Source organism: Equus quagga, chromosome 6, assembly GCF_021613505.1.
Source record: "Equus quagga isolate Etosha38 chromosome 6, UCLA_HA_Equagga_1.0, whole genome shotgun sequence".
Taxonomy (NCBI): Eukaryota; Metazoa; Chordata; class Mammalia; order Perissodactyla; family Equidae; genus Equus; species Equus quagga.
In genome coordinates, this window is record NC_060272.1 from 60,639,165 (window position 1) to 60,659,042 (window position 19,878).

General features: G+C 38.4%; 1 protein-coding gene across 11 annotated transcripts in view; it reads right to left on the bottom strand.

The window, feature by feature from the left end:
* Positions 1–4,374: 4,374 nt before the first annotated feature.
* The window catches only part of CAB39L (calcium binding protein 39 like), a 117,886-nt gene continuing 102,382 nt past the window's right edge, over positions 4,375–19,878 (bottom strand). For 10 of the 11 annotated variants that reach the window (XM_046664924.1, XM_046664922.1, XM_046664925.1 and 7 more), the window contains 4 exons: positions 16,434–16,602; positions 10,099–10,158; positions 5,963–6,028; positions 4,375–4,749 (listed from right to left, as the gene is read on the bottom strand). In XM_046664924.1, the coding sequence (XP_046520880.1) occupies positions 4,705–4,749; positions 5,963–6,028; positions 10,099–10,158; positions 16,434–16,602 (340 nt within the window). In that variant the 3' untranslated portion in view covers positions 4,375–4,704. The remainder of the gene's footprint in view (positions 4,750–5,962; positions 6,029–10,098; positions 10,159–16,433; positions 16,603–19,878) is intronic. The other variant, XM_046664920.1, reaches the window with a different exon arrangement.

The window sequence follows — 19,878 nt, forward strand, 5'->3', positions numbered from 1 at the left end:
GTTTCTGATTTCTCTTACCTAAGCTGCCTCTGACTATATTTGAGGATCAGCATGTTCCACCCTCCACCAACTCTATTCTGCATGTTGCCTGTACTCTCGTTGTTGCCACCTGTGCCTCTGGGGGGGTCACTGATGCCTTGCTGTTGCCAGTGTTACTGCAGTTTCTGGCTTCATTGCCATGGGGACAGGCATGGCTGACACCTCCACCATGTCTGGGCTCACCTGAGTCAGAAGTTCCAGGGGGAGGGAGAGGGTGAGAAAGCAGGGAGGTTTGCAGGGCACCACCTCTGCTGTTGCCCATTACCTTGTGGCTGCGGGTGCTGCTGCAGTTGGGAGGTCATCATGCCTCTGCTGCTGCTACCAGGTTCTGAGTTGTGGTTGGGGGCCTGGGATCATGGGGCTCTGCCTTTACTGCTGCTTGGCTCCCCATGGCCACAGGTGCCATCACAGCTGGCTGGCCAGAGTTGCATGTGTGCCTCCACTGCTGCCCACTGGTTCTCTCGGGGCTGAGGGTGGGTGGCTCAGCTGCCACAGTCAGGGGTTTAGAATCCTGGGCACTGCCTCTGCTGTTCCCCCATTTTGCCTCCTCTATGTGCTCCAATCCACCCACCGTTGTTTGTACTGATGTGTGGATGTATGTTGGGCAATCTAGCCTTTGTTGGGTAATGAGCATTTAACTCACTGTAGATTGAAGGGGAGTGATGATGATGTCATCTCCAACAATTCATAAGTTTTAAATAATATGCCATTCTGAGTAGTGTGATGCAATCTCATGCTGTGCAGATCCATCCTGCCTGGGACGTGAATCATCCCTTTGTTCAGTATATCCACACTGGATATGCTATCTACCCATTAGTCACTTAGTAGCTGTCTCAATTATCAGATCAACTGTCATGGTACCACAGTGATTGTGTTTAAGTAACCCTTACTTTACTTAACGATGGTTCCAAAGCACAAGAGTAGCAATGTTGGCAATTCAGATATGCCAAAGAGAAGCTGTAAAGTGCTTCTTTTAAGTGAAAAGGTGAAAGTTCTGGACTTAATAAGGGAAGAAAAAAAATCATATGCTGAGGTTGCTAAGATCTACGGCAACCTGTATTACAGTATATTGTTATAATTGTTTTATTTTATTATTAGTTATTATTGTTAATCTCTTACTGCCTAATTTACAAATTAAACTTTATCACAGCTATGTATGTACAGGAAAAAACATAGTACATAACAGATTCGGTACTATCCATGTTTTCAAGAATCCACTGGGGTTTTGGAATGTATCTTGCCTGGATAAGGGATGACTACTGTAATTTTATATACAGTATACTTATTTTCTAATTCTTCTACTTAGTGGACTTTTTCTGGATGCCTCAGGATAGTAACACAATGTATAGATGGTTACAGAAGTCCTGGATGGGTGGAGAAAGCACATGAACTGAAGGCGAACTGTCTATCACAATAGAGTCTACCAACAGAATCCCAGAGGTAGGTATGCAGGAGGATGTGTGTGGGTGTGTCTGGCTGCCAGTAAACAACCAACTTGCCTGTGATGCATCTTTTGTCTATTTAACAAATAAGAAGTACACACCTTAAAGCTATTTTAGTGCACAAAAAATCATGGTTGTTTTAAACATAAAAAATGATGACCACTGTTGGATGTTAGCTGGTCACCAGTTTCATAGATATGGAATAGCAATTGTGCAAACTGTTAATCTTCATCTTCCTTAATCTCTCTGCAACATCTAACACTAACCGAACACTGTTCTGGAAACTGTATTTGTTCTTGGTTTCAAGACCACTGCTTTCTTCTCATTTTTACCTTTTGCAGCTTGTTCCTCTGCTGCCTCTGTTACTGGCTTGTAGTACAGTTACTGTGAGCCCCTTTAGAATGTAAGCTCCACAAGTGCATGCATCAAATCTTGTTTGTGCTTGTATCCTTTGCAACATATCTGTGTGATGTATGTGGACACTGCTGGGGAAATAAGGTCCTACCAACACAACATCCTCTCCATAAAATGTAGACAAGGAAGAAAGCATCTCTATTATTGAATAAGCATATCCAGAGCACAACACTGCAGGCAACCTGTAAGAAATGCACTATAAAGACAGATAAAATTCCACCTTATTTATACAGCAAGCAGCTACAGTCCACGTGCATATAGTCTCCAGATGAAAGGTGACCTATCCCTCTAAGAGGACTTGACAGCACCATTTGCTGTGCACCCTTTCACAGTTTATCCTAAATTCACCCAGTCATTGAGGTAGCAATTTGTTTTAGCTAATTAGTTGCTTTTATCCAACTAATAAAGAGAATAATAAACCTTCTCTTATCTCTCTGACAAGCAAATGGTTACAGCTTGGAGAGAAGCACCAAGGTTAAATTCTCCAGTGACAGGGAGATAAAAGTGCTATCTTCTTAGATGTTTACATTTCAGCTGGATGGCTACCAGACTCTCTCAAAAAAAATTCTGGGTTGTAACGCTGACAAGAAGCTTCTAAAGATAGACATACACACACACACACACACACACACACACATATGTTTATATATAGCTTCTATATACATATAGACTCTATATAGATATATTTATATAAAATATATAACATATCATATATACATACATATATATCATATACACATACACATATCAAAAGGTCTTTTGGAAACAAATATATTTCACTAAAAAATTTACCCTTAAAAATGTGCACACATATGCACACACAAACAAACATTCAATAACCATTTGTTGAGGTGACATTTATGAGTTAAATTCAAATTAAGTTACTTCAATTTTTACTACATGGGGATGTCTACCTATAAATTCTATCCAATCTATCCTTTTCTGAGACAATCAATTGTGTTCAATCTTTGGCCAAGAATACTGAATCCTTTAGACATTAAGTGTTAATCTATTTTAATTAACACTGACAATGGCAAAATGCTGGATTTTATTATAATACAAAGCATTATAAAGCAATACTGTACTAAGTAAATGGAAAAAATTTATATTTTTACTTCTTTAAATTTTATTTTATAGGCTTCATAGTACACAGTAAAACGATGCACAAGTAGAAATAAGACTTTTTAAAAAACTTAGTGTTTTAATGAAATTGACCGCAGCCCCAAAAAACCCAAAAATTCCACCAATTTTCTTTTGAATTATAATCTTTCTTGCTAGTAATTAAATGCCAGGCCTCTGAAGTAGATAAGAAACAAATTCCTAAGCTGTGTCACATAAGGGAAAGGAATTTCTCTGTTAATTATTTTTTATTGACACCAGGAATCTAAGCACCCCCAGATAGTTCAGGGAAATTTAGAATATCATTAACAAAAGACAGCGGCAACTACTTTGGAATCAGAAAATAGCCTAGTTTTAAGAGAGTTTATTACTTATAGAATACTGTAAGTAAATGTACTATTATAATAATCAAACTTCTCTTGTTTCTTAAAATTATGAAATATCTATATACAAAATATTGCAGAACCTAGAGATATAAACACGGTTATGTCAAACAGAACATAGTGCTCCCACAGATTTAATTCCCAAAAGGGAAAGCCAACAGGGCACCAGCAGAGCTCTCTAAAACAATGTTTTTCTATTGAAGAAAAGAGCAAACAATATTTAATGTGTTCTGTCCTTGAATAGAGTGATACAAGACCATTTTAGCAACATCTCTGCCTATAATCTAGAATTTAAAAAAGCCAACTCTTAGTAACCATTTTAATGATCTCCACATTCTTAGATATGCTTTATCTGCCTTTCACTAGTTTTTCTTCACTGACCAACCAGTGCTCGCTTTTACCATATTGTAAATCAAATATTTGTGAGACAACTCGACTGTAAAGAATTTTAGGCAGGAATAGCAGCCAATGTAGTATGTCTGGGTGGATTAATAAAGAACAGGAAAGAGGCCTCACGAGCAGGCTGGGGCAGCAGTAAACTAGTAGGAAACAATCAGTTTGAAAAGGGAGAGTTTAAAGGAGACTTTCAATACCAGAGACAAATTTGGTCGCTCTTTGCCTGTGTCACTGGAACTACTGTCTAGGTCTCTAGCTGGAGAACCACATGAAAAGGGGAAGGGAGGCTGGATGGCGGAGACCAGGTGGCAGCAGATGGCAGTGAAAAATGATTCCCTCTAATTCCCCCTTGCTAGCCACCAAAATTTGTATCATATTGAACTAATCCTACATCCACTGAATTAACAGGTTTCTATTTTTAAACTCAAATGCATCCTGGTGGGAAAAAGTCTAATTCATATCCTAGTCTCAATTATTTATTTAGAATAGATCAATACCTTCCAGAGATTGAACTCTAGCAATAATGATGAGGAATATTTATTGATAAAATTTATTTTTATTCTGTTTAGCAAACATATCTAGGTCTTACCATGTGCTAGGCTCTGCTCTAATCACTTTACAAATATTAACAAGGGGACAGGACAAGGTAGAACTGAAGACATCCTGAGAAGAGAATGAGGGCAATGGGCACACATGGGTAGGAGGGGATGATAGGATAACAAGGCAGAAAAAGCCGGAAGAGGGCCCAGAAGGGAGATGTTTGGATAACTGTGCCTAAGGCCCTAGAGACAGCTGATCACAAAAGAATTTCGGTAACAACTTCTTGTCACTGCTGAAAATGGTACAAGGATAAATACTAAAGTCCATGACCCTCAGCTTTCTTCATCCCAATTTGGTTCAGTCACCTTAATTCATACCAACCTCTCTACTTTGGTCCAGTATCTGACAGATTCCCACTGAAAAGAGAAAGGATTTGGAAAATTTATGAGCGATTTCCTATATGTTGGCCCTTCAGAGCACTGTCACCTCCGTTTACTGTTCCAATTTCCACTTCCCTCCCAGGATGACTATCTCTTGTAACATGGACAAGCTCCCCGGTTTTGGCTGTCCTTGTAGAGCTCTTTGCAAATAAGGAATTCTATTCTTTAGGTACATGGGTCTGGCAACAGGATGTATCTTTATCTTCAACTGCTTTTAATAAGCTTTCTGGACACGCAGAGCACGGCACTGACGTACTACCTTTGTCTGGAGCTCGGTCTCATCACTCCAGACTCCAGCATGGAGAGCAGCCTACCAATGGTATTGTTTTCTACATGGATCACCTTGTAAGGGTTTCTACACAAGGGGAAACTCAACAAAAAGTGCTGAATGACTGGATGGAAATGGTACATTGACCTTTCCATCAATGGGTAAAGCTGTAGCAGTGAGGGCACAGATACAGAAGAAAGCAGGTCATGGCCATCACAAAATCACAGGTAAAGTAAATTGACAAAAACATGGTACAAAATAGATTTAACTTATTGCTTTAGCTTAAAACTGTGTTCAATATTTAGAAACAAATGCATTGTTCTATGAATGTCATCATCCCAACGTGTAAAAATAATACGAGTGGTATGTAGTAAGTTTAAACATCATACAACTTGCTTGACAAAAAACAGCCAATTATTATCTCCAACAACACTCTCGAATATTTGAGTGGCATCTGAAAGGTGGAGATGCGGCTCTAGCTGATGTCCCACTCCCCCACGAGCTGTCCCACCTCCTCTTGATCAAATGGCTGTTTTCATGGAGGGAGAGAAAGCCACTCACAGACGGATGTGGCCCTACTCTGCAGGGCTCCCTGTTTGATGAGGGAGAGCGGCATTTCTACCAGGGTTGCATGAGAGATATAACCTCAAGTCGCAAATGTCATTTGGTTACACACATCCCTACTCACCCCGCCCCCGCCCCCAAATCGTGTACTTATTTATGTTGTTAGTTTCAAAAAGTATTTGAGGCATCATACTTATATTGTTTTGCCAGAAAGTATAGTCATAACATAAAACATAGTTCTCAAGTTCAAAAAAAAAAGGATACTTAATTTTTCTGCATTTACTTGCTCACTAATAGACCAATCATTTACTAACAAGATATCAACTTTGAAGACTCTAACTTAAAGAAATTTATTACCTTTAAAGATTGTCTCTTAGTCACATAATTCTCAGACAGAAGCAATTTCTCATAGTCTTCAAAAATCTAACGAAAAGAAAATAAATATTAGAGTGTAAAACCAGCAGTGATTTCTCTGCATTGGGTTTGCTTGCTCTTTTGCCTCAGAAGCAAACCCCTCACCCTCCCGGCCAGCCCAGTGCAGCCCAGCTGCTGTGCTTTGTCCCTCGACGTGCTCAACCCTAGCTGATCACTGCTGAGCAGAGGGAGGTTTCTCCATTTTACTATCCTCATTTATACACAAAGACACTGGAGCATAGGAAGGTCAAGTGACACAAGAGACATATCTGTTTTATTTTAGTTCTGCAAATTAAAAATAGAGTAGAAAAATGGAGTAACCGAGTCCTCCCAATAAATCATTTTGAATCAAACATCCATTAATTTGTCTATTAAATGAGCAAGTTAACTCATTTTATGCCATTTTAAAGAAATCTGTTTATGTAGCCTTGCTGGTAGCTATTAGTCCATGAATAATTTGGAAAAAGATTAAATACACTTAGAGCTTCACTTGGTAACCCATAAAGAATCAAAGTCATAGCATGAACAGGTAGAGGAATGGGCATGATGCCGCATGACAGCCATGCTGATACCAACTGGCCTCTCTGTGCACTTCCACTCTCCCCAGAAGCTGGGGGACACTGCTGTTTCCCAAGGTAGTCGTCAGTCACTACCTTAGCCCTTCAGTTTAACACAGAGTGCCAGCAGCTGGGGAAGCTCCGCTTCAACCTCCCACCACATATGCCACCCTCAGAGATCACTAAGACGGGAGGAGCAAGCTCAGCAGAGAACTGAAGGCAAGAGTTCAGGGGCTGGGGAGAGTGGAAAACAGTCCTGGTCCTCAGAGGGCTGAGTGCAAGGTGTGTGTGTGCATGTGTGTGCACGTGTGTGGTGAAGGCATGCTGTGCACACTGGTGATAATTACCAATAGAGAATTAAAAAGTGAAAAATAAAAACCGAAACATGTAGCTCACATTAAAGTCACAGTAATTATACTCTTTTATCTAACGGACTTACTATTTATCCTAATTGTCATGAAACACAAGGAAGATTTTATGGGTTATTAAATTTATCAGACAAACTTTGCGATGTTTTATTTATTTATTTGGAGGAAGATTAGCTCTGAGCTAACATCTGCTGCCAATCCTCTTCTTTTTGCTGAGGAAGACTGGCCCTGAGCTAACCTCTGTACCCATCTTCCTCTCCTTTATATGTGAGATGTCTTCCACAGCACAGCTTAAGTGGTGCATAGGTCTGCACCAGGATCCGAACCAGTGAACCCCGGGCCACTGAAGCAGAGCGTGGGCAACCAGGCCAGCCCCTGTGATAAGTTTTAAATGCAACTGTAAAATGCAAATACATGTATAAGGTACGACTGAACCCCCAAGCTACCAATTTGATTATTTTAGAGTCATATCGTGTGCTCCAGTTTCATGGTTTTCTGCTAAAGAAATATGAAACTCAGGAAGTATGAAATCTTAGAGGGAGTGTGAGTTCTCAGATGTAGTGTTCAGTCAGTGCTGCAGACTCTGTGTCTGTGAAACCATTACATTACATAAGAAGTGACTATAGATACAAAGATAGAAAAAATTAGGTAAATAAGGGGTCAAAGAGAATGGGTCCATGGTCTCTCAAATTGTTGTGTATTGACTCCTAAATGCAAAGCATTACCGCACAACATATTTACCTCTCATTCTATAGTAAAGATTAGTGGTTGATACTACAGATTTTGTCATAAGCTATCTAAACCTTCTTTTATTTTCATTTATTAGAAATGTAACACCTAATGAGTATTTTTTTAACATTCCATCTAACATACATAGTTACTGAACAAACTATAATAGCAGTTCGTTTCCTAAATTCAAAAATATCCCATTTTCTTTTAGTTTTGAAGATTTTGTATGTCTCTGGCAATAAAAATTATCCTCTCTTCAGGTTTTACTTAGATCAAAGTACTCCAATTGATCCCACAGATATTTTCTTGATAATGTTAGGATATGAAAATCACTTTTGATTTCATGATTATATTGTTAATTCTTAAAGGAAGACCAGCAAACAATTTAAGAATAAGACAGACATAGTTAAATTTCTGTGATTTGGATGTGTGAAGATAAAGGACACTGACAGGTAGGGTGTTCCATGTCTTCCCAGAGTCCAGGTATATTGCAAGTTGTGTCTAGGGTAGAAATGGTTCAGAGACTTGTTGCAGGCTATTATTAGTATTTGTAGGCCGTCACTGATCATATGTCTATTATGTGCCAACTGTCTGCTTGAATACTGTTGGGAAGGCATAAAGTCATCATCAAAAATACATTTCTCTTTGTAAGCACATATCACTTAATTCAATACCAAAAGTTTTCAACCAATAAAGATACTTTAATTTACTCATTACTATCATAAATACGATATACACACGTAATTTTCTTTTGCTTTTAATGGATGACACAAAAAATCCACTAATCGTTGCGTGTGTGTGTGTGTGTGTGTGTGTGTGTTTGTATAGAGAGAGAGACAGAGAGAGGTTACACTGCTGACTACAGATTAAAATGGCAGGTTACATTGCTGCTGTTATGTGTCAGGCACTGTGCTGGGTAATGAGGATACAAAGATGAATAAGATTAACAAACATATAAAATCCATAAAATGTCAGTAAAAAATAACTTCTGCTGTTGCTGCTACCACCCGTAGGATAATGATGATGATGAGGGTGATGAAGATGGTAAGAGAGTCTCCCCCTCAGAGTCACAGTCTAGAGCTGTGCTACGCTGCCCAATACAGGGCATCTGTGACTAATGAGCATTGAAATATGGTTAGTCTGAATTGAGAGGTGCTGTAAGTGTAAAATATATACCAGATTTCGAAGACTCATATAAAAAAAATGTAAAATAGCTCAATCATTTTTTATATTGATAGTACATGAAAATAATATTTTGATATACAGAATTAAATAACGATATGTTATTAAAATTAATTTCATGTTTATTTTAATCTTTTTGTGTGGCTAACTAGAAAATTTTAAATTCCATAATGGTTTGCATCATATTTTAACTGGACAGCACTGGTCTAGAGCATCAGAACCAATGCTGGAACAGAACTTGCTTCTAGGTTTGTGTTATGTTCTACTTAATCATGCTGCTGCTATTGCTTACGAAGCACAGCTGCTTTTGGATGGATCTGTTCATTCAACGTTCACTGAACACCACCAAATGTATGGTGGTGAGTGAGGTATTATGGATACAGTAATAATCATAAAAATTAATACTGAGCGCTTACCATGGTACCATCCTAAAAACTTTCAATCTTGCTAAATTCCCACAGTAACCCTATGAGGTAGGTATTATTAATATCTTCATTTTGCAGCCAGCGCAGTAACTTGCCCAGGATCACACAATTAGTAAGAGGCAGAGCTGAGTCTTGAAGCCAAGCAAGTGGATTCTGAAGTCTGTATTGTACACTGAACCCCTGGGTTCAATAGGTAGGGTTCCTGCCTCTCAGGGAGCCAGCCAGGAAGATAGAGAAACCCCATAATAACATAATAATACAGTGTGAAAAATGAGAGAGAGAGAGAGAGTGTATGTGCTTGTGTGTGTTTGGGGAGGGGTAGGATTAGGGAAAGCTCCCTAGAAGAGTGACATTTCAGCCAAATCTCAAAAGGATGAGTTGGATTCAGTATGAGAAAAGGACAGTGAAAGACAGAAATACTTTGGTATTTTGCCTTGTAACTAAAACTAATTACTGACCAAGTAAAATTATTTTTGTAAGGGTGGAGTGTTCTTCTATTTGGCATTACCTACTGCCTCCTAAGGGCAACGTGGATGCTCCTAGTCAAAATCAAAGTAAGCAAGTGCGAGTCATTTCTTGGAGCTCTGGAGCACAACTGGAAGAGATGTGAAAAAATGCGAAAGCCCTGCCCTCCTGCCATCCTCCATTTTCCATGAAGTTTCCCGATGACCTGGCTTCCAGGTGATAGACAAATTGGGTGTAGGGTTGGTTTCTATTGTGGATCATAAATAGGAGTAAGCGCTCATAGATCTAAGAGGGAGGGACAGAGTAAGAGGAAGAGAGAATCAGGTAAAGTCTTAAAAATGACTTCTACTTACAGTGTCATAATTTTGTTCTAAGAAGTCTGCTACCAACACTTTATGTCTGGTTAGTAAATCCTAGAAAAAGAACAGCCAAGTGAAACAAAATTATTATAGCTAATAAATTTACAACTCTTTCAGTCCATTAATTTGAAACTGTTATATAAAGTTTCAGAAGAATATTTTGGTGTACACCACAAAATTATTTCCATTCTTAGTTTAAGATGTGAAACACATTTGCTTCAAGTTAAAAATAATCGAGTATTTTAAATTCATATTATTGTTAGATTTATGATAGAAATAATTTAACTAGTGAAACAAATGGCACCTGAGACGACTTTACAGTATATTTCTTCAAGCCATAATTCTGCATTGTGATTATGATATAAAAAATATTCAAATACAGTTTACGATGATCTTTTAAAAAGGTCATTAAGAACTAATCATACTTTAAAAAAAGAATTCTGAATGGCCTAAAACCATATCTCACAAGTTAACAGATTTTCAAGGAGTTTAACCTTTACTTTTTTTCTTAACCACTTTTAAAACAGAAGTGGCTAGAACGCTGGGAAGCACAAGAATGACATTTAACAGTGCCATCTCAGGATCATCCGGCTCCCAGGCTAATGGGCTGTGAGATGCTGTGCAGTTACTAAGTAGCACAATGCAGCCTTTCAAAGCTGAAGACAAGTAGCCAGATCTTATTACAGACATAACTCTCAGAAAACTGAACAAAAGCATAAAGGAACATTTCACTGTCTTCAACTCACACCTAAATTATATCCTTAATTCACCCTAATGTTGAAAGAAAACAAGCCTCACCTAATCCCTTTTATATGGTTAGAGGCTAAAATCCCTGTCTAGGTACCATCAGAATTTAATTAAAAACAACAAGAATTTTAAGGTTTTCCAAAATAAATTCTTATACTTTAATACATATTTAATTAAAACTTCCTAAAAGCATATAGAAGATACACAACAAGAGAAAAAGAAGGTAGCAGTAACAATAAAACCCACCTATTTCTATTTTTAATAAAAAGTAAAATATTTAAAGCATTTTGCACTGTAATTTTCAAGTTCAAAAATAAGGACACTAGCTATTAATTTCATTTCATATTACTTATTGTCACAACTTTGGGCCTATCAGTGGAAATATGGTACTTTTTTTCCAGCAAGACATTCAGTACTGTTCTGGAACTGGAATTTTAAAATGGGGAAACCTTCTATAGGAATTCATTCTCAGCCTGTCCAAAGTCAAAATTCAAACTAGTTCCTCTATCAGGGGACCCTGAGAGAGTAAGGTAGTTCCACAGCATCCTTTGGGGTCCCTAGTCTTTTTCTAAGTGGATATTTGGGATGCCTAGTTTTCAGACATCCCTTTCCCTAATCTCCTGAGCAGTGTCAGTGATCTGAGTGGTTAACCTGAGTTGACCCAGGTTAGAAAGCGGTTCTCTCCAAGGGCTGTAGCAGAGACTGGATTGCTGCTCCCATGGGAGTTCCCCACCTGTTATAACCAGTGTCAGCCCCGAGTGTGAAGCCTATGCTCTCCCACAGCTGCAGGGCCTGCACACACAGTGACGGTGGCAACAGAAAGCATTTTGCAGAAGAGTGCTGCCTCAAAAGGTTTTCCATTCACTATACTTAGTGTTACACCAAAGAAACAGGAATTAGGAGGGAGTTCTGTTAGCAGCAGCTCATTCAAATTCCAAGGGAAAAAAACTTGAAATAACTTAAAAATCCAACAATAGAAAAATAAAATATGGTAGGGTAGCGTTCCTCCAGCTCACGTATACGACGGATACAGCCAACAAATGATTTGCTCTCTCTCTCACACACACACACTCCAACACTTGAGTGTGTATATATTATAGATTCACAGATATACACTCAAATTGATGTCCATAATAAATGTATGCACAAAACTAGAGGGACTATACTATATATATATACACACACACACATATATATACACACATACAAACATGCATATATACACATAATACATACACAAATATAACTGCTGCATCATTATAGATCATCTAACTGAGTGGAAAAAAAAAACAACTAGCTAGGATCCTACCCAAAAAAGAAAAAGCAGAGAACTACAAAGAAAAATAAAGTTCAAATTTTAAAGAATTTAAAATTTAAAGAATTATTTGAAATAGTGTACTCTTTCATCCTACCTCCTAACAATTCTGTTTTGACAGAACTAAGTTTTGCAGTCTAAGTATAGAAGCAACCACTTCTACCATGTTGATTCTCGGAGGGAGAGATCAAAGAGATCGTAGTGGTACGGAATCTTTCTGGGAAAGGACAATTTGTAGACAATACCATGATAAAAACATAAACTAATAATGTTAAAACATTAATGATTAAACTGGACAACAGTCATCTTGGAGCTCAAAATATAAGTCTAAGAGGTTAAAAACAAAATCCAAAACCAAAATAAAACCAAACTAAAAGCAAAGCAAAGCAAACCAATCAACTGACAAACAAAACCCCTTGAAACAGCTACTTAAAAAAATAGTGACTTATGGTCATTGTTACATTATATCAACCTAGTATTTTGGAAAAATATAGAAGATTGGCATTTCCAATATTGTTGGCATACTAGAAAACTTTTTATGCTTATTTAGATTTTCAAGACCTAAGTTCAATGGAAGATACACTGAAGTACAATCAGAACATAATTTATTTTTGTGATTCAATATTGTACTGAAAATTAAATTGAGCTGAATATATGACAGCAAGATATTATTATCAAGTATAGTTTATTAAATGTTGAAAAATCTTTGAGGATATTTTCAAAAATACATATTCATTTGTATCTGCTTTTTCCCTCCATTAGAGTTTGTTCTACGTTTATAATTATTTGTGAATGCTTACTTATGTTCTTTTAAGAAAGGGATTAACTTGTTTCCATGACAGCAAAGAGTCATGTGATAGAAAAGGGGGAAAAATGAGAGTACAGCATCTATTAGTAGAAAACACCTTAGTTCTTTGGACACAGGCATTTTGCTGGAAAGCAACGGAATCATCCTTTGTCTCATATCTCACTCCTTACGTTTGACGCCCCAAGGCCTCTCTGATGTGCTCTAGATAAGCTCTTTTGTGGGGTTCATCTGTAGCCACTCTATAATTTGGGTTTGCCAGGTGAGACTTGTCGCCTGTGACATGGAAGAGGCTCCTGGGTCGCTTTCACAGCACTCTGAGCACAAGTCCATGCTTGCTGCCCTCCCTCCCCCTCCCTCCACCCACCAGTCAACTCGCCTTAGAGTCTGTCCCCAGCTCTTGCCTCTCTCTTTTCCTTCCTTCCCTTCACTCTTTGCTGTCCTTGCCAGTTTTCTTCTTCCTTACTCTGCGTCTCTGTCTTCTTCACACTCCCCTCTTCCCCCTTCTTCCCTTCTCTCTCTCCCTTGCCCTTTTCAGTCTATGCCAGACTTCCAGGCATGGGCTCCTCCTCTCCTCCCGGTTTCCTCAGGGAGAATCTAGGGGGCAGGCAGGACTGAATGGAGACGGAAAACCTGAGCAGCCTGGCGACCACCCCCCTCTTCCACCCAAGATTCTAGATGGGTTCTGTATGTATTTGAGACTTGGCTGAGGCTCTTAGGGAGTGATGGCACTGTAGCTCCTTTCCTCTACTGCCTCGGGCAGCTCAGCCCTGCTCCCAGACCTGCACAGACCATTTGTTAAGACATAGGTGCCACAGTTACCTGTCATCCTCAAATAAGATTCTCCTAGACAGGAGTTCTCGTCAATACAATTTTGCCCATTTCATTTTATTTCTGGAGGTTCCCTGGTTCCCTTTATAGGCTGTGTCTCAGGCAGCCACCCAGCCTTGCCGACCCTTAACCAGGCTACCTTCAGGGCGGAGTCCACTCACCAGTGTACCGTTTGCTTGGGCGCAGCAAGCCCCTCTCACTGCCCCGCCTGCAGGCCTCGCCTCCACTTGGACCCTGGGGTATCCCTTTTCCTTGGCCAGGTTTTCTTCTTCTCCTGAGGCCCCCCTTCCTCCCAATCCACTCCAGTCTCTGCCCTTTCTGCTCCCTGACACTCACACACTTCCTGCCACCATGTGAGCTAAAACACCTTTTATTTTTTTTGAGGAAGATTAGCCTTGAGCTAACATCTGATGCCAATTCTCCTCTTTTTGCTGAGGAAGACTGGCCCTGACCTAACATCCGTGCCCATCTTCCTCTACTTTGTACGTAGGACGCTGCCTCGGCATGGCTTGATAAGCAGTGCGCATGTCCATGCCGGGATCTGAAACAAAGAACCCGGGGCCACTGAGGCACAGCCTGCGAACTTAACCACTTGGCCACAGCCCCACTAATACAACTTTTAATAGACTTAAGGAACCTTCTCAGAACAGGCTAAGTAAATTCCCAGTCTATAGATAATACGTAGTTTTCAGCACAGCAAACCACTGCTTTCACCTTTCTCCACTGCTAGAGAGCTAATAAAAAGAACTACTTAACATCCAGGTCACAGGCAACTTTCAAACCGTGTACAAAAAGTACTAAGATTAAAGTACATATTAATATTAGTATACGAACTATGTCAATATTGTTGAAATATGTATTTAAGATAACATACAAAAAACAAAAAGTCATACATAGGTTATAATTAAGTAAAAATATATATTTATATTCTGAAGGAAGGAAGTAAATTTGGAATTATGTAATGGAACAAGTATATTGCTGAAACGCTTTTAAAGAAACAAATTTGAATATATACACTTAAATGTCTTGCCTATTTTATAATCTACTTGAAAACCTATTTTTTTCAATGATGCTATTATATCATCAGCTCACAATATTTTTGGAATTCCTCTTCTAAAATCACCTTCGGAGCCGATCTGGTAGACATTGAAGAAAATCAGACTATTTTAGTCATTTTAAAATTCATTTTTATTATTATTATAAAAAATAAAAACAGTTCTAGCTAACTTGATCACCCACTTTATCCACTAACCTGGATGTCAAATAGCTTTTTGCTGTTTCCAAAACTTTTATCTGCCCTCAAAGGATAGAGACTTGCCGTTATTGAAAAATGAACATGCCACAGACATTGATACCAATTTCAAAATTAAATAATGGCAGGATCATAAGAATAAATAAATGGTTTTCTGACATAGAAACTCTGAAGGGTGTCATCACTCACTGGATATATAAATTCTAGTATTTTAGTTATAAGTTAGTTATGCTATTTCTAATATGCTCTCTAAACTTTTTTTTTTTTGAGGAAGATTAGCCCTGAGCTAACATCTGCTGCCAATCTCCCTCTTTTTGCTGAGGAAGACTGGCCCTGAGCTCACATCCGTGCCCATCCTCCTCTATGTTATATGTGGGACGCCTGCCACAGCATGGCTTGACAAGCGGTGCCATGTCCACACCCGGGATCTGAACTGGCGAACCCCAGGCCGCCAAAGAGGAACTCGCCAACTTAACTGCTGCGCCACCAGGCCGGCCCCTCTCTAAACTTCTTTTTAATGGTCAAACTCACAGAAACAGAAAGTAGCATGGTGGTTGCTAGGAGCTGGAGGGAGGGGGAAATGGAGAGTTGGTTAATGAGTGTAAAGATATGAGTTTCAGTTTTACAAGATGAAAAAGTTCTGAAGATTGATTGCATAACAATATGAATATAGTTTAACACTACTGAACTTTACACTAAAAAATGGTCAAGATGGTAAATTTTATGTGTATTTTACCACAACTAATATTTAAAAAATTTTTTTTAATTATTGAATTTATTTCCTATATAATAACAAAATAGGTAATAAGTTTATAAATATACACATAACTATGAAAAAATAACAATATAATAACAATATAATTATTAGCATAGATTTTACCTTGTGGGAATTTAAAATTACACTGATAAAATCATGTGATATCTTTCACGGTCAAAGATGTAATTCTCTATCTCCCTTCACTGCCCAGTTCCTTTCCCTGGAGGAAACTACTGTCACTGCTTCCCAGATAGCCTTCCACAGGTATTTAGTGCAAATGCACCTTGAGCAGCAGCTTATACTCTTTGTTTTTACCATAAATGAAAACATGCCATACACACAGGACTACATGTTCATTTTCACTTAAATACTGGCATTCATTTCATATGAGTTTGTGACAAGTATTTTGAGCTGTTTTTTTCCACATGCGACAGGTTGGCCTAATAGATTGCATTCATTTACTGAATCCTCTTTATGATCTATATCATATACAGTTGGCCTTGCTCAGACCTAAAGAACAGAATTTTCTGCTTTTTAAAGTTAAGTTGGCTCTTCAGAGGCCAAATGACTTTAAATGCTGAAAGTAAATGACTTAGCTGATTCAGAAAAAAAGCAGCATTACCTTAAAAGTAGCAAAGGCGTCTGAAGCAATATCAAATGTTGACAACTCCACATACTTAAAGAAATCTTTGAATTGATCAGAAAAGAGGACAATTTTGGCAAGTGGTTCATGTCGAATACATTCTCTCAGCATAATTCCACAGCGTAAGGCAATCTGTGGGGCTTCATATCTAAAGCATAAGCAAGAGAGAAATAGAGAACTCTGTTATCCTATTAACAAAATAATATTAATGGTTTTAAAAGAACAATTTCAATACTGCTGTTAATGGAAGCATAGATACCATTTGTCACAGTTGATCCAAACACCATTTATTCAATATCCACAGAACATCTATCGATGTGCCTGGCACTACTCCAGAGGCTGGGTTCACAGCACTAAGCATGACAAGGTCACTGCCTTCCCAGCATTCATATTTTAGTGAGGGTGTGTCTGGTGGGGAGGAACAATGAAAAGATAACTTCATATACTGAGAAGTGCTATGGAACTGAAGACAATAAAATAGGTACATTATAGAGTATGACTACTTAATTTACTTTACTCCACTTTAGACTGAGTGCTCAGGAAAGGGCAAAGTTTTCCAGGCAAAGAGAACTAACCATGCAAAGGCTCCAAGGCAAGAACCAGCTTGGGGAGTTAGAAGAGGAGAATTAAGGCCAGTGTGGTTGGAATGTAGGGGGAAGAGGAGTGAATGGTGTGAAAAGAGGCCAGAGCCGAGAGGAGGGCAGGGGCCAGATCATATACAGCTTTGCGAGCCAAGGTAAGGAGCTTGGTTTTTATTTTACGTGTGGTAGGAAGCCTTTGGAGAGGTTAAAGGAAGAAATAACAGAGCCTAATCGTATGCTTTGAAAAGTGGGTACCTGTGGAGAATCCACCGCAAAGCAGGGACGAATGGGAGCTAGGAGCTTGAGCGGAAGCCTGGAGGCCAGGTAGGAGGAGGAGCAGAGGCTGAGCTAGAGATGACAGCAGCTCGCACTGGGGTGGTAGTGGTAGGACAGAGGACTGTGGGCAGGGCATGGATATTGTGTGGAGGAGAGTCAACAGGACTTGCTGATGCTGTAGCTGGGATAGGGTGGGGAGTAAATCTGGGGTGAGGGAACTTGAGGATTCAAGAATAATAAAAAAATATTTACAGGAAATTCAGATTCAAGAATAAAATCTCTTTCCCACAACTTATGAAATAGGCTATTTTCAATATCAAATTTATAAATACGTCAGGGAAAGAGCAAAGAAAGATACGTGACAGAACTCAATAAACCAGGGTGTATTTATTCATTTTTGTCCTGTTTTTATGCTGAATAACATTCACAAATATCATTTGAATAGTCCCTGAAAAACTCAAATTAACATTAAATGCTAATATATTCAGATAGGCATGATTCTTTGCAGAATCTAAAAAATGTTAATTTCTCTTAGAAGAAGAATTTGAAAATCAGTCTACTGACACACATGGAGGAGTTATAAGGTGGGGTATTATTGAAGATGTTATAAAGAGGGGATACTTTCCGAAATGTGAAGGAGAAAAACACTGTCATTCACTGATAGAGTACCTAAACATATATAAAATAAAGACTGTTGGCCTAGAGAAAGGACGTAAGGGACAGACAACTAAAATCTAGATTTATTAGTAAGGTATTTATGGACTTGCATAATCTTGCCCTAAACTTAACTTTTCAAATTCATCTCCATCATATTCCCCAATTCCTTGGAGTATGTCATTCTCTCAACCTAGAACACCCTCTCCTTATGTTTCTACCTCTAAGATTCTCTCTCATCTTTCCACGTTTAGCTCAAATGCCACCTACTCCTTGAATTCTTTCCTAGTCATCCACCATTCAGAGTTATTCTCTCCCTCCTTCATATTCCTACAACGGCTTGTCTGTGATTCCACTTTAGTACTTTTTTCTTTCTGTATTATGTCACATCACAATAAACTGTTATAAATCTGTTTTCTTCACCTTATTACAAATCATTTAATTGCTGGGGATATGTTTTACTTATCCTGTCACCTTCTCCTCTCCTTCTCTACCCTCATCTCCACATGGTGTCTATGTCTTATTTATTTTTACCTCCCCCCATCCTCACCCCAATCTCCAGAGCGCCTAGCATACTGTTTTTCACAAAGTAAGCATACAATGAATTTAATGAATTTCAAACTCTGACAAAAATTCTTAAAACTAGAGGACCCTAATGAGACACAAACTTTGGCTTATGCAAAAAGTTGTATGATCTCTAGCCAATGTTTTCTCATTTCTTAATTCAATTTCCAAACTGAGACTGTCTATAAAAAGTTTCAACTCCAACTTTTGTATATAAGTACTCCTCTTTTTCCTTTCATTTGGTGAAGCTTATTGGAACCATCTGTGATGCACTGACTATTCTTGAAAACCATGAGATTATTTTAAAAAATACCCCCCTGGGTCAGAATACTTATTCCATCCTAGTAGTTTGTTCCCAAGAGTGGAAATGTCATTCTCTGAGATGACAACTTCTTAAAGTTAGGAGTACATTGGGATATATAGGGAAATTCCTAACTTTCATCCATAATTCACATATATCATTTCAACCTGACTACCCTTCAGGATATTGACTTTTGATGGTCTGTTGTCTACTGTATAAAGACGTGCTTCATAAATTGAGCCTATCAAGTTTCAAATCTCAGTAACATTGACATCCTTAGGTTTGGTAAAGAATCAATATTTATCTCATTTATCCTATTCGACTTATGGATAAGGTTCCTGAGATCAGGGATTGTTTGTTGAACAGCATTTTACGAAACTTTTTCAAGTACTGACTGACTTTCTTTGTAACAACTCAGTAACAACAAAAGTCATTTCCCCCCTTACATAATATAATCTGTTTTCTTAAATTGAGATATTCTCTCACAAGATCTTTCTTCTAACCATTTGCAGTGTAATGTTTCCTGTAGCTGACTGGTGGGTGAGATAATTGCCCTTATATTTCAGCTTTCATTAAATTTGAAAGAGATCTTATATACTGTGATTATTTGAATAAGCATGCATATGTAACTTTGCGCCTTCTCCACACCCATACAGTTAATTATAGTCTAGACTATATGATCCAAACTATAAATCAGAAGGAAGATATGGTTCATTCTATAAAAGAGTGATTCAACATTCAGCGGATTAACCTTTATTGGCAACCCGCCATTAAGTTAGTCACTGTGGAGAAATAAAGGCTTTCTCAGACAAACAAAAGCTGAGGATGTTCATCACCACTAGACCTGCCCCACAAGAAATGTTGAAACGAGCCCTCCTACCTGAAATAAAGTACTCCAGCCAAAAAAAGGGGAGGAGGTGTCAGGGAGATAGAGGAAACACACAGTAAAATATTGATGGTTATTAAGACTTTCTACTTTTGTACCCAGTTGAAAATTTTTGTAATAAAAAATTTTAAAAAATTGTAATAAAAAAATTCTCCTATTGGG